Raw genomic sequence first — 19,618 nt, 5'->3', positions numbered from 1 at the left:
ATCGGTACAACAAACCCTCATTTTATTCAGGGTCTAAATAATAGAAACCCAAATAACTAGCACTTCTCAACCCCAACATCTGTAGGAATTTCTGAATCGCTGGCTACAACTAAGAATAATATACTGTTCAAATACGCTATCGAGAAAGGATTTAACACTATATTTTGGTTTATTTTCTCATGTTTCACGTAATGTAAATTAATAAATGCTAATGGTAAGTTATGTGGTCAGTTAATAATTAAATCTGTTTTAATGCATAGTTTTGGTTTGGAGATTAGTACTTATTGATGACCTCTTGATAAATATACAGTTCAGGACATAATGTGTAACCTACTTAAATAAGTTAAATGAATACGTTATAAATAAATAATGAAGTAATTAAATAAACACTGTTCATAATTTATTTTGAAACAAAATAGAACTCATTCTATTTCTAGAAACTTTCTCTGAAAAGGTTTTCCAATATTCTTTTCAACATTTTCCTTGCCTTCACTTTACTTTTTTTTTTTTTTTTTTACTTCTCTGCTTTCTAATAATTCCTAAGATTTGGAAAGCAAATAAATTGAGTCTCTCGTGCTAAATCTGATGCATTCTGGAAAGTGCCCATCAGCTGGGGAAACAAGGCATGGCCCGCGCTGTCTGCCTCGGGAGAGGACGTGGAGAGCGGGGACACTGCACTGCGCATGTGCCAGACCCTCCCCACGTGGTCCTGGCTTTCGTGACTATTTACTGCCCCATAGCTGGTCCCCGTGGTCCCTGTGGGTGCTCCCCCAGAGTGCAGTAACTATTTTCCATTCTTACTCCAGTAGTGACAGCAACGTGGGAACCGAAAGAAACAGATCCCGTAAGGAGGGAACAGGAATTATTTTAGCACTGCATGGGGATCCCAGCAACTTAGGATAGCACAGAGAGGCATACAGGTCATCAGGATTTAGCCGCAAGGAAAACTCACAGCTGATTTCACCTTCTGAACTTAAAAAATCTTTCCTGGCTCGATCCCCAGTGCAGAGTGCACTGGAGGCAATCAATGATTCTCTCTCATCATTGATGTTTCTATCTCTCTCTCTCTCCCTTCCTCTCTGAAATCAATTAAAAATATATATATATATTTCTTTAATCTTTCCTGCCTGCCTGCTCTGCGGCAACCAAGAACAGAACCAGCTTAGCACAGGTTTTGCAGTTTAGTCCTCACAACCAAAGGAGAGACACCTGAGATCCAACCCTAATGATCCTGGTTCCTTGCTAAGCCTTCCCACCGAAGGTGACATTTGAATTTTTTACAAGCTTTCTATGTGGTGCCATTTCACGTCAGAGCTTGAGAACTGTTGGTCCCAAAAGTGGTTCTCAGCCCTGACTACACGTGAGAATCACCGAGTCTTCTATCAGTGGCCACTCTGTCTCTGCTTCAGCACCTCGGTGCCAGGGCCACACCTCCACAGCAGCCAGCCCGGCTCTGCACAGCCTGCCTCTCAGGTGGTGATGGCTTGTACTGGTTTAGAAATCTACCTTCTTGCAACCTCCACCCATTGGGCTGGTTATGCTCCTGGTGGTGAATAATGCCTCTTGCACTTGGCAGCATACAGGGTTCCCGCATTGTCCATTCACCCACAAGTCCTTCAAACGAAAAACCTTTGATGACATGGTTTTAGTTAGGACTTTCTTGCTGCAGAAAAGAAATCCTGAGGAGCTTTGACATTGAAGCACCCCTTAGTCGGGAGGACTGAAAATGTCAGACAGGTTTCCATTTTCATATCAGTTTAAAAGGTTAAGAGTTAACATATATCAAGAGGCACACAAAAATTTGTTAATCCCCACAATGCCATGCAAAAATGAGGGTCCAAAAGGAGGGAAAAAAAAAGACATTCTGCATAAATATGTTTATTACACTATAATAATAAAAGAGTAATATGCTAATTAAACCAGACGTCCTTCTGGACGTCATTCCAAACGTCCTTCCGGACAAAGCCAGGGCCGGAGCGAAGCCCGGGTCCCAGGTGCCGGAGGGAAGTTAGTGCTGGCAGCCAGGGGAAGGAAGGCCTACTCTTGCACAGATTTTTGTACATTGGGCCTCTAGTTATTTATAAAAGTGAAAAGTTGAAAGCAATCTGAATTCTAAAAAATAATGGAATGCTAAAATAATAATGTATTCCAGAGGCAGCTTGGACTGAAAAGCCCACTGAAGTCAGATAGGAATAGGTTTGAATGTCAGTTCAGCCTGGACTGTGTGACTTTGCCAAGGTGCCTACCTCCTCAGTTTCTTCATTTTACAATGAAGATAATAATACTTATTAGCAAGGTTCTGAAGTTTAGAAATGATGCATGTACCTGCATATAATGGGTTCCGTAAAAGATAGATAACATTTAGGATTATTTTATTATGGTATATTCACCCACTAGAAAACCTTGAAACTATAGCTTTTAAATTATTAATTATGAAGTCTGCTTTGCAATTGGGAAACTATTTTAATTACATGTTGGGTCAAAATGGATTCAATCATATATCAGATTTAATACAATTTTAGAAAAGGTACTAAAAGGAAGACACTGGGGGGGGTGGGATGAGGGTATGCGACAGGGAGTAGGGGACGCTGGGGGAAGGTCGATGGGAAAAAAAAGGAGATATATGTACTAATATGTGTAATACTTTAAACAATAAAATAAAATTTTAAAAAAGGAACTAAAAGGAACATAATATGAATATGTTAACTAAATATATTAAAATCTTTAATATTTAGATATGAAAGATCTAAATATTAGATCTTTATTAGATTTATTTGAAAGATATTAATGTAATATTAAAGATGATAAAAGGAAAATAAAAATGATCAACTGGTGCGATGGGGTGGGATTATGAATGATATACAGTTGACCCCTGATCGATGTGACAGGTAGCTGGGGCATTGATCTGCACTCCCCCACCCCCGCCAGTCAAAATCTTTATATAACTTTTGACTCCCCCAAAAACTAACTACTAATAGCCTACTGTTGACCAGAAGCTTTACCAATAAATAACATACCGTCAATGAACACATATTTTGTACATTATATGCTATATTCTTACAATAAAGTAAGCTAAAGAAAAGAAAATGTTATTAAGAAAATCATATGGAAGAGAAAATGTATTTACAATATTTATTGGAAAAAAATCTGCATATAAGTGGACCTGCCCAATTCAAACTTGTGTTGTTCAACAGTTAACTGTATTTCTCTATAAATACAAAAACATACATTTTTTCAAAGGACAAAAGTCAATCATTGTTTCTTAATAAAAAAAAGAAAAATTAATAATAGAAATAGAATTAGTTAAAACTTCCCTAAAGAATTAGCCATGTTATGTTTGTTTAAAGAAAAGATTATAAATTGACTTGTGAGGGAGCTTCTTTGTCACCATTTTGAAACTCAAGCACACTAAGGTTGCCTTTACAACCAAAAGCTAGCAGCACACTACTGCCCCCACGTGGCAGAATGGGTGAGGTGTAGGATCAATAGCTTGGAAGTAAAATATCAATTTATATGCAAGCTCTAAAAGCAAAGGTATAAGTATTCAAAGGTCTGAAAATTTCAGCTTTAGCTTGTGGCCAAGACAGCTAACCTATATTAAATTCCATGTGGCACATATTTATTACACCAACCTTAGTTTACATTATTGTAAATAAAATTTCATAAAAATAAAACTTGGTGTGCATGCATCTTTAGCTTCATGTTCCCAGACCTACTGTGATGAAACCAGTATAAGCTGGTGCAGTAATCCAGAAAGACATTAGTTTATTGCAAATAATATCAGAAGAAATGGCCCAGAGCATGCCTGGAAGGAGCCAGGGTCTAGGGAGGGGGTCATGTTCCCAAGTACCTACATGTGATGAGGTAACTGCCCCAAGAGGTGTTTGCACAGTGTTGTGGGAGGCCTGGAGGGAAGCACCTACATGGCCTGTGGGACTCACTGGAGCCATCATAAAGAATGAGCACTGGGCCTGGCAAACAAGCATTGGGAGTACACTGGGAGAAGGGAAGAAAACGTTATTACCGCAGCAATAGCTAACTCCTTTGTACTTTGTCAAACCTCCTTTTTAATTTTTTTGCAGCTTACTGGAAGAAAAAGCCCTCATAATCAAGGAATTTGAGAAGATCCCTAAGCCAGGAGTAAGTTTTATATAGATGGTCTAGAGTTTGTTAAAATAGCTGGATTCAAACATCATTTTTTATAAGTATTAATGTATTGCCACAACCATACCCAAACATTGGAAAGATCCAAAAGTCTTAACCATGGGCGATACCGAAAGGAATATCTGTATAGCTTCTGGAGTAAACATAGGTGGTGCCTATGACAGGCTTTAGCTGTATAGCGCCTAATTTAGGCTGTGTTTTGTTAGACAATATTTGCTTTGTTTCTAGAAGAAGAGGAAAGGATTCTGTGGCTGGCATTTTAAAACATTATTTTTGCTATAGCTATTACCCTTATAGTTTCCCAAACAGCTTATTACAAGAAATCTTTATCAAGAAGATGTATCACTTATCTATTCCTGCATAACAAAACAACCCAGAACTTAATGGCTTAAAACAATGAATAAGTCACATGGCCAAGTCACATGGCCAAGTCTAAAATCAAGAGGTAGAGACATAGGCCCTACCTCCTAATGACAAAGATTTGCAGAATAGGAGGAATATGTCTCTAATTTTTGAAATCTATCATACAGAGTAAATAGACAGATCATCACACTTTGTAATGCTTTCACCCTTTGAGTGGTTATATTTCAAAAGCATGTTGTTGGTGTTTTAATTCCAAGGCACAAAAACCTGTTTAGCATACAGCAAAATACAATTTTATATATATGAATATATATTATATACAGGGTGTCCCCAAAATGTATACACACTTCAACAGCTGATAGCTTAATTTTGAAAATGAAATATAAACACTGCCTTTATAATTATTCAAAGTGTGTGTATACATTTTTTGGAACACCCTATATGTATATATTCAATTGGGAAACAAAGATTTATTATGAGTCTGGAGTGGAGGGTATTTGAGGAGAATGTGCATGAAATGGGAGAAGTAATATCAATAAGAAAGTGGGAGATTAGGAGTGCAAGAGTGTTCGAAATTCCAAATACTAGTACATACTCCCGAATCTCATGTGGGACACAGGTTAACCAGAAGCCAGATATTCAAAGATTATTTGCATCTAATTTTGTCAAAACACAAAGCTACTAAAAAATAGCCTGGAAGTTTTCACTAATACTTTTTGGTATAAGATAAAAATTAACGCAGAAAAAAGGAAACCTTTGAAATACAGGAGGCCCTGGACAGTGTGTCTCAGTGGATAGAGTGTTGGCCCGTGCATCAAAGGGTAGAGGGTTCAATTCCTGGTCAAGGGCACCTACGTGGGTTACAGGTTCAATACCCGCCCCCATCAGGTCATAAGGAGAATCTGGGGATGTGGGAGGCAACCATTCAATGTGCCTCTCTCACATCAATGTTTCTCCCTCTCTAAATATATGTGTGTGTGTGTGTGTGTGTGTGTGTGTGTGTGTGTGTGTGTGTGTGTGTATCCCTCCCTTCTTTATCTCCCTTCCTCCCTTCCACTCTCTCTTAAAAAAAAAAAAAAAGGAAAAAAAGAAAGAATATGCTCAGGTGAGGATTAACAAAAAATAAATAAATGAAATATAAGAGGATAGAAAGAGCAGTAGTAAAAAAAAGTATGAATCTAATGTAAAATGTTTAGTACATTCAGTACAATTGTCATGTCTTTATTGAAAATGTCAGAAATCATAAATTGTATTTAACTTGGTAAGAAGTCATTCATGAAGCTCAAAACAAATATAATCAAAATGGCGAGTAAAATTATTTTTAATTTAAGTAGACAAATGTTTGCTCAGACTCTAAATAACCTAATAATTTTCATGACTTTTAAAGGAAATGGAGAAGAAGATGAGAATACTGAAAGAAAGCACTGAAGAATTACGTAAAGAAGTAATGCAGAAGAAATTAGAAATTAAAAATTTACGGGAAGATTTAACATTTAAGCAGAAGCAAATGCTAAAGGAGCAGAAGGAACTAGAAGAATTGTTGGAATGTCAGGTCACCCTAAAGGTGTGCTACTTACTGTTCATAAATATTCAGACATTGTGCCTGTGTGGACATAAAAATGCATGGATGTCAAGTTTGACTGCATAGGTTTGACAAAGAGGTGTATCATCGCACAAAAACATTCAGCATTGTGAGTAAGCCAATCAAACTAAAGCTGGACTCTAGGAATTCACAAAAGTCTGTAGTGTCCGGTAGGATCATTGTAATTTGGAGTCCCAACCCAGGAATGGGCTTCTCTAGACGGCCAAGCATTTTTCGATACTAGAATTGTCACAAACACAATCTCTCCCTTGAACAGGAACCAAATTTTCTAACCTCTTATGTATATTTTTATCACCTAATTCTTGTCTGGTTCTACTCTACTTCCCTCTTATCATGCAACTGATGAGGGGCCTGTATTTATTTTTAAGAGATCATTGGCATTCATTTTATTTTGAAAAACGTGTAATAACTCTCAAAACAATTTAAGTAACCTAGAATTATTTTTAAAATAACATCTGACACTCTTTGCTTAGTGTGATACACTTTGACCTCTTTTTGCTTATGAGTCTTATGAGCCAAGACGTACCCAGCTGCTATCTGGAACTTAGGAACTCAGCAGAGATGGATTTATGAGGAACTCAATGAAGCTAAAGCTTCAGGCCCCTCACTTGCATGAGTCTCTTCCAAAGCCCTGTACCTAATTCAGCGTTTGTAATTTTCTACTCTTTTTCTAAAAGAGCACACTCCCCCCCCCCCCCAAAAAAATTGTACAAGTTTCAGCCTCACAAAACTTGGATCTGCCCCAGGACTGAGCAAGATCCCAGGGAGAAATGCACACACTGCAGTGATGTGTTCATCCTCTATGCACGTGTTACCCCAGGCCCCAAAGCCCGCTGTGATCCTCAGGCAAGAGGGGCTCTTCCATCACCCATGCCATGTACATAAGATTCTTGAGGCTGAAACTGAACGTTCCATGAACTCTCGGAGCATTGTGGAAAGTGGTGTTAGCCAAACTTAGCTTCTGACCTTGGCCTTGACGTTTACTAGCTGTGCGACTTTGGGAAATTTTTTACCTTCTCTGAGCATTAGTCTCAGGAAGGTTCCTAGAAAGAGAGCTTAAGACAAGCATTCGTGGAGGGAGGGCTCTAAGGAAAATCTGATAAGGGCGTGAGGGAAGCAGGATAGAGCTGGGGAAGAAACTGGGCCACAAGGTGGTTTCAGGAGAACCTTAGTATCAACCTGATCCCATGGGGAACTCTTGACCATGAATTGCACCGCAGAGGTTGTTCCAGCCAAAGGCAGAGGGCAGGGGCTGTTATATCACCACATCAGTTAGTCATTTCACAGACTGCTCCCCCCTTCTCTGCGTCCCCTGTTCCCCAACAAATCAGCTCAGCTCAGTTTTGGAGAAGAGAACAAACATGAACTGTTAGCAACTAACTCCCGCAACCTCTGATGGATGGGTGTCCTCCTAAAGGGAATCTGGGCTGTGCACCCACCATATTTCTTAGACTCAGTTATCTTCTCTTTAAAAGGATAACAGCCATAACTACAGTGTAAGCTTACTGTGAGTATTACATAGAATAATGAAAGCACCCTGCATAGTACAGAACAGATAGTGAAAGTTCTACATGTTGTAGTTCTTTTCTCTCCTATTTAATTTGCTTACCTGACATAATTTAATATGGTTCCATTTCTTTACTAGGATGAAGTGGTCCACCACCAAGCCGTTCCTGTACAAATTGGAAAAGAAATAGAAAAAACAACACGCAAAAAAGTGTATGATTTAATATTTTTATTTTTAACTAGAAGCCCTCTGCCTGGCCTGCAGGGATCAGGCCTAAACTGGCTCCACGATATCCCTCAAGGGATCCTGGATTGTGAGAGGGCAGTTCTCAGGTGACACACCCCAGAACTGGGCTCCCTCCTCTCCAGTTCCAGGTGCATCACCCAAGAACCACAGCTGCCAAGTCACCGCAGCTCAGCAGCTCCTGTGTTGAGCGCCTGCCCCCTCGTGGTCAGTGAGTGTCATAGCTATTGGTCAGACCGTCTGCTCCCTGGTGGTCATTGTGCATCATAGCTACCGGCCGGTCGGCTGGTCAGTTCGTCACTTAGGCTTTTATATATATACTAGAGGCCCATTGCAGGAAGATTCCTGCAAGAATAGGGCTTCCTGTGGCTGTCTCCGCCGCCCTGCCTGCTTCCCTCCCTTCTCCACTGCCCCACTTGCTTCTCCACAGCTTCGCTCCCTTCTGCAGTGCTTGGCTTCCTTCTATGCTGTCTTCAGTCTTTGCTCTGTGCCTGAATATGCAAATTATCCACCATCTTGGTTGGGTTAATTTGCATACCCACTCCTGATTGGCTGGTGGGTGTGGCTTGAGGGCATAGCGGAGGTATGGTCAATTTGCATGTTTCTCTTTTATTAGTGTAGATAGATCTCTCCCAACCTACTTTCCCCCAAATTATATGTGCACATTAAAACAGAAATATTAACCATTGAAAACATCAATTACTGTTATAATCTTAGAATATTTGCATTTGTTCCTGTCTAGGTTGTGTACTAGTATATTAAGCTTATTAAAAGAAAGTAGTACAGCATAATACTATCATTCATAACATTCTTTTATGTCTTAATTTGGGGACAATAGTCTCTTTCCAACTTATAAATCATATCTTTATGGATAACTCCAATTAACTTTAAAGAGATGTTCAAGGGATAAATTATTTAAACTGTGTAGAATTTCATGGTTCAGAAGTATGTCAGCCAGCCAGAAACCTAAAGCCCAAACAATAGGAACTATTTGCCACCAATTCACCTATGTAACACCCACCACCACCCCACCCACACACATACAACATTCAGGATTGGTTCAGAGGCAGAAGTCACTGAGGAAATGTTCAAGGTTTAGAGCTGTGGTAGGCAAACTGTGGCTCGCAAACCACGTGCGGCTCTTTGGCCCCTTGAGTGTGGCTCTTCCACAAAATACCACGGATTGGGCGAGGCTATTTTGAAGAAGTGGCATTAGAAGAAGTTTAGGTTTAAAAAATTTGGCTCTCAAAATAAATTTCAATCGTTGTACTGTTGATATTTGGCTCTGTTGACTAATGAGTTTGCCGACCACTAGTTTAGAGGAACCAAAAAGATAAAGATAAGTGAAGACACAAAAATTCTGGAGAAATAATATGATTACTCTGGTGACTGATCTTAAAACAAGAGAAAAAAGTAGGCTCTAGTAACGGTTCTCAAAGCCAAGCCCTCCAGCACCAAAGTTGAGAAATTCACGATAGTTCTGGGAGGCTGGGAAGGATGAGGGTAGAACCCCAGGATCTGGGGAGAAAGTGGGTAGGCTGGACAAATCCCTGCCCTCAGTGGCACTCAGTGGAGATACCCTCTGAGTCCCACTCATGTATGGTCTTCACCCCACTTCTGAGATCACTGAATTTATGAGCAGCTCTTCTGTTTCCTAGTGAGGAATTAAAAATAGGTAAAGGCAGCCTGGGATCAAAATAAAGCAAATGTGTATGTATGTGTGTCCACGTGTATATCATATGTATGTGTCTGTAGGTATACATGTATATGTAGGTATACATGTATGTATGTATCCCTCACAGAGAAATGGAAAAGAAAAAGATTATCTTGGAACAGGAACTCAAAGAACTAAATGACTCCCTAAAGAAAGTTGAAACCAAAATTAATGCTGTAATTGAAGAGAAGGAGGATGTAATAAAGGAAGTTGAAGGCAAGCGAGCCTTACTTGAAATCAAAGAACGAGAATATAACCAATTGGTCAAGCTATTGGAATTAACCAGAGAGAATGAAGCAACTTCACTATCTGAGAGGTTAGTTATATGTCATCTAAATTTTTCTTCAATTTATGTATGAGGGTTCAAAACATTCTCAAACAAATGTGTTTCTTACAGAACTTTTCAATAAACATTTTATAGAATATTAAATCAAATTTTACCATTGATAAAACATATATTATTAAATAAAGCACTTTAGAAGTATTTTTTCCATAATTTACTCATTGTCTTCAATTTCCTGTGACCAAATCTTAAGGACACAATCTATTGTATTTCATAAGTTTCTGAAATGTGCCTCTGGAAAACCCTATCACTGGAGAGTGCTATAGTTGAGGGATTTTTTTTTTTTAATCACATGAGTGGTATTTCTGAGGAAATTAAGACTTTTTCCTAATGGGAGCAATTTAGTGATGTGATTTCCAGAGAGTATTACTTCTTATTTTAAGTAAAATTGCCGGGAAATACTCTGCCAACCTAGTATTCCATACGGGGTTTTTATAAGACTGTGGTGTTAAATGATACCAGCTTGCAAACAAAGTTGCTTTGGGCATTATTTACAACTTGATTCTAACATGAGAACAGTTCTGTATGTACACACTGATCGTGCTGTCTTCAAAACCACCAAGGGCAGCTGATGACTAATCACTTTCATTTGTCTCTTTACCTGGAACAGAGGGATCTTGGATCTCAATTTGCGAAACTGTATCATCGACAAACAGAACTACCACGATGAATTTTCTCGGAAGCAACGAGAGAAAGAACGAGATGTTCGCAATCTGAAAAAAATGGAGCTACTCTTGAAAGTGTCCTGGGATGCCCTCACTCAAACCCAAGCCCTGCATCAGAGGCTGCTAATAGAGGTGGGTGCTGTACACCGCTGTTTGACTTTCAAGCTCAGTGCTGTCTTTTTTTAAGTAAAAAATGTTGTAAGAAGTTGTGTTTGGTATCAATAGGAAATGGAAAAGAACAGAGAAAAGATCATGTTAAAATGCATCAAACTGATGATAGAGCCTCTAGTCCTATAATGTTTTTCAGTCTCTATTTGCTATCCCAAGTTCAGAGAAAAGTCTTGTTTGGATCTGGCGTCAGCCTGATCAGGGGAAGCAGTTGGGCCATCCAGTCATTACAGGGTAGGACCAAGATTACTACACTCATCCTTGACTTATTAGAGTTCAGTATAAACTAAGAATTTTCCTATGTCCCAAACAATGCTAGAAACTTTGAAGACTTTAACTCTCCTACCTTTGCAATTCTTATGCCTTCAAAGATATATTTTAATCCAATTTTTCAAGTTATTCTTGTTGGAAGCATTGGTTTTCTATAAGCTTCTCTGTTTTAGCCCAAACCCTACCCTGTGGCACTCCATCTTAGTCAGAGTGAAATTTACAGTAAATAGCAGGTATAATACTTGTTTCAAGTATTGATGGAAACCTAACTATGATCAGCAGGAGGCTCCTAAAACCAGCACGTGTTGCTTGTATTGATAAAACAGTAATAGGATAACAATTGTATTAGAACACTTCTAACTATTAAGTTCACAAAATAGCACTCATAGGCTATAAAACTAACAGAAATTGCCAAAACCGCTTTGGCTTAGTGGATAGAGCGTCGGTCTGCGGACTGAAAGGTACATTGGTTGCGGGCACATCCCCAGTAGGGGTTGTGCAGGAGGCAGCTGGTCGATGTTTCTCTCTCATCGATGTTTCTAGCTCTCTATCCCTCTTCCTTCCTCTCTGTAAAAAATCAATAAAATATATTTTAAAAAATAAAACTAACAGAAATAAAATGTATTAAAATCCTCTTTCCTCATTGATTTTAAGAAAAATGTAATTTTACTATCTCTACCATCACCTGGTTTAGTCATCCAACAAGAAGAAATTAGCTGGGCCAGTGTTGCTCAGTGGTTGAGTGTCGACCTATGAACCTGAAGGTCTCGGTTTCATTCCCTGTCAGGGCACGTGCCCAGGTTGCAGCTCAATCCCCAGTGGGAGGGGTGGGGCTCAGGGAGGGTGTGCCGTGCAGGAGGCAGCCGATTAATCATTGTCTCTAATCATTGATGTTTCTATTCTCTTTCCCTCTCCCTTCCTCTCTGAAATCAATAAAAATATTTTTAAATGTTTTTAAAATAAGAAGAAATGAATACAAAATTCCAGCAATAAGAAATGAACAAAAGATTGAAGCTGAAGACTGTTGACCAGATAACTAGAACTATCTGCATTATCTATGCAGCATGAGGTTTTTATTATTTTTATCTAAAGACGTCTCTTTTTGGAAATGACAAATGTTTATTTTTTTTTAAAGCCTGGTTTTTCTCAATACACCTTTAAAGTTTTTAAAATTGTTTCCTATCTGGTCAACTTGAGATTTTTAAGAACCTCATTTTTAATTTGTAATAAAAGATTACAAGTTGATTTTTTTAAAGTCAACAAACTGTAAGCACCTGTTAATAAAGGTCTTAAATAATTGTGTTTGGAGAGAGAGAGAGAGAGAGAGAGAGAGAGAGAGAGAGAGAGAGAGAGAAGAGAGAGAGAGAGATCAGTGTTTTTGTCCTAGAAAAGTTTCAGTGAGAGACCAACTGCCTCTGCCTTGTGACTTATAATTGTCCCAGCCACAGTCCTCCAGTGGGTTGGAAGTACTTGAAAATAGGAGTGGGTCAGGCCAGTTACTCCCATCCTGAATGAACATTTCAGACTTGCAAACAATCCAAAAAGGAAAGAGATAAAAGGTAAGTGTGAAGGGCTCTGGCTATTTTTCAGAATTTGTTTTCCCCTAGAGACAGCTGTTTGATTCTCCCATGGCCTTTGATCGTAGAGACTGTCCCAGAAATTCAAGCCACAAACCTCATGAACATTTGAAATATTTTAGAAAAATATCAAAGCCTTAAAGAAACTGAAGTTCACTGATATCAAGTAACTGGGATGTTTACAGCAGCAGAATAATGTCTAATTTCTTCACTTTTATGAAAGTTACTGATATTTGTTCATGCATTGAAAATGTCTGGAAGAATAGACTCCAAACTATGAATAGTGACTCCTGGGGAGTAGAATTTGAAGTAGGGGTGGGAAGCAGAGATGTTTAATTTCTTACTCTACATATTTTTTAATGGTTATAATAAACACTTTTTTTCTAAGTATGAAATGTTACTCCATAAAAACAAAGAACTGAAATAAATAAGCTTACCAAACCTGCTGATACATGCAATTTGGAGCTCAGATGTAATGCTACATATCTCATCACTCCAGTATGATAACATAGCTGGAACATAACTAGAATCTATTAGGTTTGCAATTTGGCTGCAAGGAGTAATAGAAACTCAATTACAGTGGCTTACCTACATGGAGGGTGGTTTTATTCACACAATAAACATATTAGATAATCAGAGGTAGGCACAGCAGGTAATTTCATATTCCAGGATCCTCTTAGCTTCTTCGTGTGTCACCCTTAACATGTACATGTTTTCTCCAAGATCACAAGATGGCCATTTCACCTTCAGGCATAAGATCATCCTGAAGTGGGGTAGGGCAGAGAGCAAAAGGCGTATGGTGGCTGAGTTTCCCAGGAGCCCCGTCCAGCAGGCTTTCACTTGCACTTCATTGGCCTGTGCTGGCTCATTGGTCACCCTCGGCTGCATAGGAGTCCGAGGATGCCTGGATACATTGCAGCACTGAACAAAACAGAGGTTCCATTAGCAAGGTCAAAGTGGAGGGTGGATATTGTTGTCTGGGCAACCAGCAGGCTCTGCTGTCAATGGCTTACCTTGTTACCTCTTCCACAAAGCACAGACACTTAATTCCTGCCTGAAACCGGGGGGTTGTGTTTATGGAGAATTGAGAAAGGGGTCCGGGAAGCAGCTAGCCCAGGTTCAAAAATGAATATATTTTATTGAAGTATTATTTGTCATTCAAAACATTGGAAATAGCTAAATGTCTGAAACCCAAAATTAGGAAAATTAGTCGACAGCCTTTAGTTGGCAAGGAGTAGCTGGTGAGTGTGCTCTCATCATATTGTCAATAGAAGCCTTCTAAGCATCCCTGGTTCCAGTTATCGTGAAAGTACAGATTTGCCCACACGTGGGAGCAAAGCATTTGGAGCAGCCCACTCTTGGGCACCTGTGGCGGAGAATCAGGCGGGCACCAGGATGTCTGCTGGGCTTCCTCTGTCCCAGAAGAATTCACTCCACTTTCCAGCAGGAGAAATCAAACTCTTCCCTGCTGATTTCTTCACCTCTGCATGGGATCCTCCCTGATTATTCAAGTCCATGCTGGGCTGTCCCTTTTGACCTGCTCTAGCTATTAGCTGACAAAACTACAAATTCTGTCTATTGTTATATGGACTTCTCAAGACTATGTCTTATCTCCCTAAGTCTAGTGTGTGCTTCTCAACAGCTAGCTGTCCATGATAGGAGAGGCCCTGGAAGGCAGGACGTCCTTGGGTATCTGAGGGTAGAGAAGGTGCTACTGATGATGCACAGGTTCATGGATGTTGGGGCCTCTAAAGATACCATTTAGCTAGTTTAAGGAGTAGCATGAACCTCAGAAAGATCCTGTTAGATGACCTTTAAATCACTAAACAGTATGATCTTCCCTTCTTGGGACAAGTTTTAGCCAATATCCTACCTTGGTGCCTGGAATTATGTGCTTTCCCAGTAGAAGATAAACCACATCAGATTGGAGTCATGTGCTTTTAGTATAAAGGTCCAACCCTAAACCTGCCCTAAGTCAAGAATGCTGTCAGCCCCCCACATGCTGGCCCTTCCTGTATCCTTGGTAGGCATGTCCCAGCAGCTGCCATGTGTCTTATTCCTCTCTTCTCTGTCCTCCATCATAAAGAATCTGGCAAGTTCATTCCCAATAAGGCAGCAAAGACTGATGGAATGAGATGTTGCCTTCTCCTCAAAGTACTGTCACAAGGGACACAAGCACAAGCTAATACAATAAAAAGGTAATAGGAGAAATTCTGGAATAAAGAAGAAAGGTTAAGAGGCTTTTCTTTTGTGTAAGAACTTTCCAGCTGCTCATCAAACCATCACATAAAAGTAGCCAACTACTCTCACTGTGCAATAGGCCTTCCTTCCCCTGGCTGCCAGCACCAGTTTTCCGCTGGCACCTGGGACCCAGGTCTTCACTCTGGCCATCGCCTTCCATCTTCGCTCCAGCCTGAGTCTTTGCTCCAGCCAGAGCCATCAGTGTTTGCTCCCGCCAGAGCCTTCAGTCTTCTCCGCTCCAGCCAGAGTGCAACTCCTGTAGCTCCCTCTGCCCCCGCAACCTCCCCCTCATAGTAGGCATCCGCCCTGCCCAGCCGCTCTGTGCCTACGTATGCAAATTAACCCACCATCTTTGTTGGGTTAATTTGCATAGTCACTCTTGATTGGCTGGCGGGTATTGCGGAGGTATGGTCAATTTGCATATTTCTCTTTTATTAGTGTAGATAGCTCCATTTTTCTTTAATCTATAGGATTTAAATTCACACTTTATAAGTATAATAAATATCATTAGAATATACATGTTTCTGAAGTGCTGAGTGATGAGTTAGAGAGGCGGTAACATACAATATTACAATCATGGGTTCTTAGTCTAACTCCCTGGGTTTGAACCTATACCATTGAGGCAAGTTACCTAAATGTCTTCATTACTCATTCTCCTAATCTGTATGATTGGAGATAATAATATTACCTACCTCATGGAGTTATTGTGTGGATTAAATAAGACCACACATATAAACATTTAGAACTTTCCCTGACACATAGTTAATGCTTTATAAATGTTAGCAGCTATTATTATTAAGATATTTTATTTCCAAATGAGTGAGAAATAGTATATTTGCAACTAGGGAATTATAGGGTTTTTTTTGCAGGTCTTTATATTTCAGTTTTCAATGACTTCATGAAGAATATTCAGCAAAATCAGTGTTCCTATATGACTCAGAATCATCATTTCCCCACCATTTTCAAAAGGTACGTGATTGGCTCACTACATGACCTTAAATATTTCTTTCTTGTATAAATGCCTGTTTTAAATTTTGACTTCCAGATTGAAGCTATCCCTAAAGATGATTCTACTGCTGAGAGGAGGAGAGAACTCCACAAAGAAGTTGAAGTAGCTAAAAGGAATTTGGCCCAACAGGTTCATATCATCTCTCATTTAAGCTTCTATCTAAAAATGGTTAAGATGAAGTTAGGTTTTTAAGACTGTTCCATGAAACCTCATTAATAAGAGAGTCAGTAAAGAGAGTATGATCCTACTTAACCTGGGTCCACTCCAACCCTACATTGCGGGGGAGGGGGGGGGGAAGGGGAGAAGATATACTTGAAGCAGCAAAAATTATACAAATTCATATTTTAAAATAGAAGCTATTTATTATATTAAAGCAAACAATAAATGCTTTATTTCACCAATGTTTAATTTAAATTTTTCAAATTTTATTTAGTCAAGCCACTGCCAAAGTATTTTTAAACATGCTTTTATGTCTCTTCTTTTTCTTAAATTTACTTTAAAATACAGTTTGAATAAGAAAAAGTTCTGTCCTTTAAATATGTTATTATATTTTCTCATTCTTTTATAAGATAAAAAATATTTGGAGCTAAGGCAGTAGAATTACTTTGTTTTATGTTTTAATAAAAGAAATTCTACATAGGAGTTTAAAAATAGTCTAAGATAATGGCCTTAGTGTGTTCTTTCAAAGAAATAAATCATGGTATCTTGTGTTCTTCAAAAGAAAATCCTATCAGAAGCTGAGTCTAAGTTAGTAGAACAGCAACTTGCAGAAGAAAACAAGCTTTTAAAGGATCAAGAAAACATTCAAGAGCTGGTATTCAGCCTTATCCGTATGACTCAAATCAAAATTGATGAGAAAGAGCAAAAATCCAAGGATTTCCGGAAAGTTCAGGTAACTGCATTTTTGTAACCATCCGTAAATCACTACAAGAGTTCAGGTTAGCTTTGTTTGAACACAGTGTTCATTAGAAAGCTGTAATTGTTAAGTCTCCAAATTCCAGTGATGATACAGCTTCCCAAAGTAATAGTCCCAGGATCCAATTAGCTGTAGTCAACAATCTATAGAAAGAGCCAGATCAACCAAAGGAGCAGAGGATTTGAACAGATGAAAAATCAGTAAGAATAACATGGTGGACATGGCTGACAGCTGCACAGGCCACAGACATCTCACAGCCAACTGTGCTTTGCCTGGGAATGATAGCATGAGACCGTCCTCCCTCCCAAGTTCATCAGGCCATCATCATTTAAACCCTTAGTCACTGATTCACCCAGTGCCACTTGGTGACATTCCCGGGCTCCCAGCAAATTACCAGAGCTGACCCAGTGCAACATCCCCAAACCAAAACAACAATAAAACCAATGGCAAAAACAACCCTCCTGTCATGCCGGCTAAACTCTAATATTAGAACCACTTATTCCACTTGAGGATTATGTCCAGAGGTTCCCTGTTAAAAAATGAAGATGATATGACATATCACTAAACTGGAAAACCTGAATTTACCATGTGGCCCAGATGTTGGCCATTTCTAAGTGCAACCTTTGTTCTAATTCTGAGTGAGTATTTGCACAGAGTAGCCTTTCTTCTTATTACCAAGAAAGAACTCACATCAAAGCATAGTGAGCAATGAGGTTAAATAAAGATTTTGCAAAGAAGACTGAGGAAAAGATCACCCCACAATCCACAGCGAACTCTTCAGATTCCCCTTTAACTGTTTATGTTTTCCACCTTAGAACATTGGAGAAACTGCAGGAAGTGTAGCATGGTTGGCGCAGTAGAGTTCATAGGCTAGCTGGATTTCACGGAATAAAGAAAGGAAAGGCAGCAGCAGGGGAGGAATGGGGGAAAGAAGGCGGCTGGAGAGAACAGGGTGGCTAAGGGAGGACGAGCAGGAGCAAAACGAGGGAAGGAGAGAGCAGGGGGATACTTGTTGCAAGGGACAGTGACCTGTTTTACGAATTAGATAAATTAAATTAATCTAATTTTTTAAATTAATCTCAAAAATTGAGCCCAACCGGTGTGACTCAGTGGTTGAGCATCAACCCGTGAAACAGGAGGTCACGGTTCAATTCCTGGTCAGGGTACGTGCCTGGGTTTCGGGCTCTATCCCCAGTGGTGGGCGTGTGGGAGGCAGCAGATCAATGATTCTCTCTCAACATTAATCTCTCTCTCTCTCTCTCTCTCTCTCTCTCTCTAGCTTCCTCTCTGAAAGCAATAAAAAGATATTTTTAAAAAATTGATACATATGCTATCTATGTATCAAACCAAACTTCATTATTAAATGAGCTCATTCTTATAAAAGCACACAGTTCTTTCTCTTAAAATAGGGAAATCAAGAAAGGAAAGATATTGTTTTCTTTAGAATTGGGAATTGGTTTGTTAAACATTAGCCTTAATAAACTATAGTTTTCATAAGACAACAGTCAGTTTCATCATTTTATTTTGTGTCATCTACATCCCCAAAAAAGATAAAGGGTGAAGGAGAAAAACAATGTTGCTATTATCCCCAAGATGGAGTTGATGATACTAAATTTTTATATTTGTATAATTCTTCACACATAGTGTTACTTAAATAATATTAGTCTCTTCCTGAATCCTATTCTCACTGAGAACAACATAAAATTGCTACATGTCAATCTTGGCTCGGATGTCTAATTTTTCTTTAACCACTCATGCCAAATGGGTTTTGCTTTCACAGTCCTCAAATGATGACCAACAGAGGATTCAGTAAGTAACATTTATCAAAGCTTACTACAAATCCCCTCCCCTCATCTATGTTCCACAAACTCCTCACTCACCTAGCCCACTCGTTGGCTCCCTCAAACGTTCCCCACATTTTTCCTCAAACTCATCCTGTACAGGCTCTTCCTTCTCCGCCTCTCTATTCTTTCGCTTCCTTGATTAACCCTCTGTCCTAGCTAGTGTGGTTTAGTTCAGCTGATTAGGCAATTTTCAGATCTCACCGAATCAGCACAAAGGATTTTTCATAATGCATAGGGATGAGATGGGGTGAGGCTGGGAGTATTCATATGTTGTTGGTGGAGGGCTTTATGATTATTACTATTTCACACATAACTTTTTATATTTCAGCAAAAATATATCAACATTATGAAGGAGATCAAAGCAAAGGATATTGAAATCAGGATACACAAGAAGAAAACACGTGAAATTCAACGGAGGTAAAAGAATTACATAATGATTTATCTAGTTGGGTGGGGGGGAGGGGGAACATCCTAATTTCACAAGTTTCAAAAACACTGGTATCTTCACAGGCTCAAAGAGTTTGCTCAATTATATGACACTATTCGAAATGAAAGAAACAAATTTATTAACTTACTTCACAAAGCTCACCAGCAAGTAACTGAAATAAAAGAAAGGCATAAAATGTCATTAAATGAACTGGAAATTTTAAGAAATAGTGCAGTTTCTCAAGAAAGGTAAGTGTTATAATAACTCTTATCCTTTCAAACTTTTCTGATTTACTAACCTCTAAAATACTCTGGAGATAATAAAATAGAAAATAATAGTATTTTACGAAGCTAGAAAAGCCCTTACTCAAACACCTTGCTTTACAGATGATAATCAAAACATCTGAATGTGATTCCTTATGCTTCTACTGCTTGAGAGCCATCTATTTTTTAAGTGAATGAAAAACTATAGTATATAACTATGCTTACTATGTTTATTTTCATTTATCCAATTAGGAAAAAAAGCACCAATTTGATCATTTGCATTTAAAATTAAAAGACAATC

The 19,618-nt window shown here is 39.0% G+C and overlaps 1 protein-coding gene across 1 annotated transcript in view; it reads left to right on the top strand.

The window, feature by feature from the left end:
• CCDC146 (coiled-coil domain containing 146) overlaps window positions 1-19,618 on the top strand; it is a 108,538-nt gene that overhangs the window by 72,082 nt on the left and 16,838 nt on the right. The window contains exons 5-13 of the mRNA XM_028158445.2: window positions 4,083-4,140; window positions 5,915-6,091; window positions 7,776-7,849; window positions 9,683-9,910; window positions 10,548-10,734; window positions 15,904-15,996; window positions 16,589-16,759; window positions 18,956-19,044; window positions 19,138-19,302. Of these exons, the coding sequence (XP_028014246.1) occupies window positions 4,083-4,140; window positions 5,915-6,091; window positions 7,776-7,849; window positions 9,683-9,910; window positions 10,548-10,734; window positions 15,904-15,996; window positions 16,589-16,759; window positions 18,956-19,044; window positions 19,138-19,302 (1,242 nt within the window). The remainder of the gene's footprint in view (window positions 1-4,082; window positions 4,141-5,914; window positions 6,092-7,775; window positions 7,850-9,682; window positions 9,911-10,547; window positions 10,735-15,903; window positions 15,997-16,588; window positions 16,760-18,955; window positions 19,045-19,137; window positions 19,303-19,618) is intronic.

Source organism: Eptesicus fuscus, chromosome 14, assembly GCF_027574615.1.
Source record: "Eptesicus fuscus isolate TK198812 chromosome 14, DD_ASM_mEF_20220401, whole genome shotgun sequence".
In the NCBI taxonomy this organism is placed as follows: Eukaryota; Metazoa; Chordata; class Mammalia; order Chiroptera; family Vespertilionidae; genus Eptesicus; species Eptesicus fuscus.
Note: the sequence above shows the minus strand (reverse complement) of the source record. Positions and strands in the feature narration are given on the sequence as shown.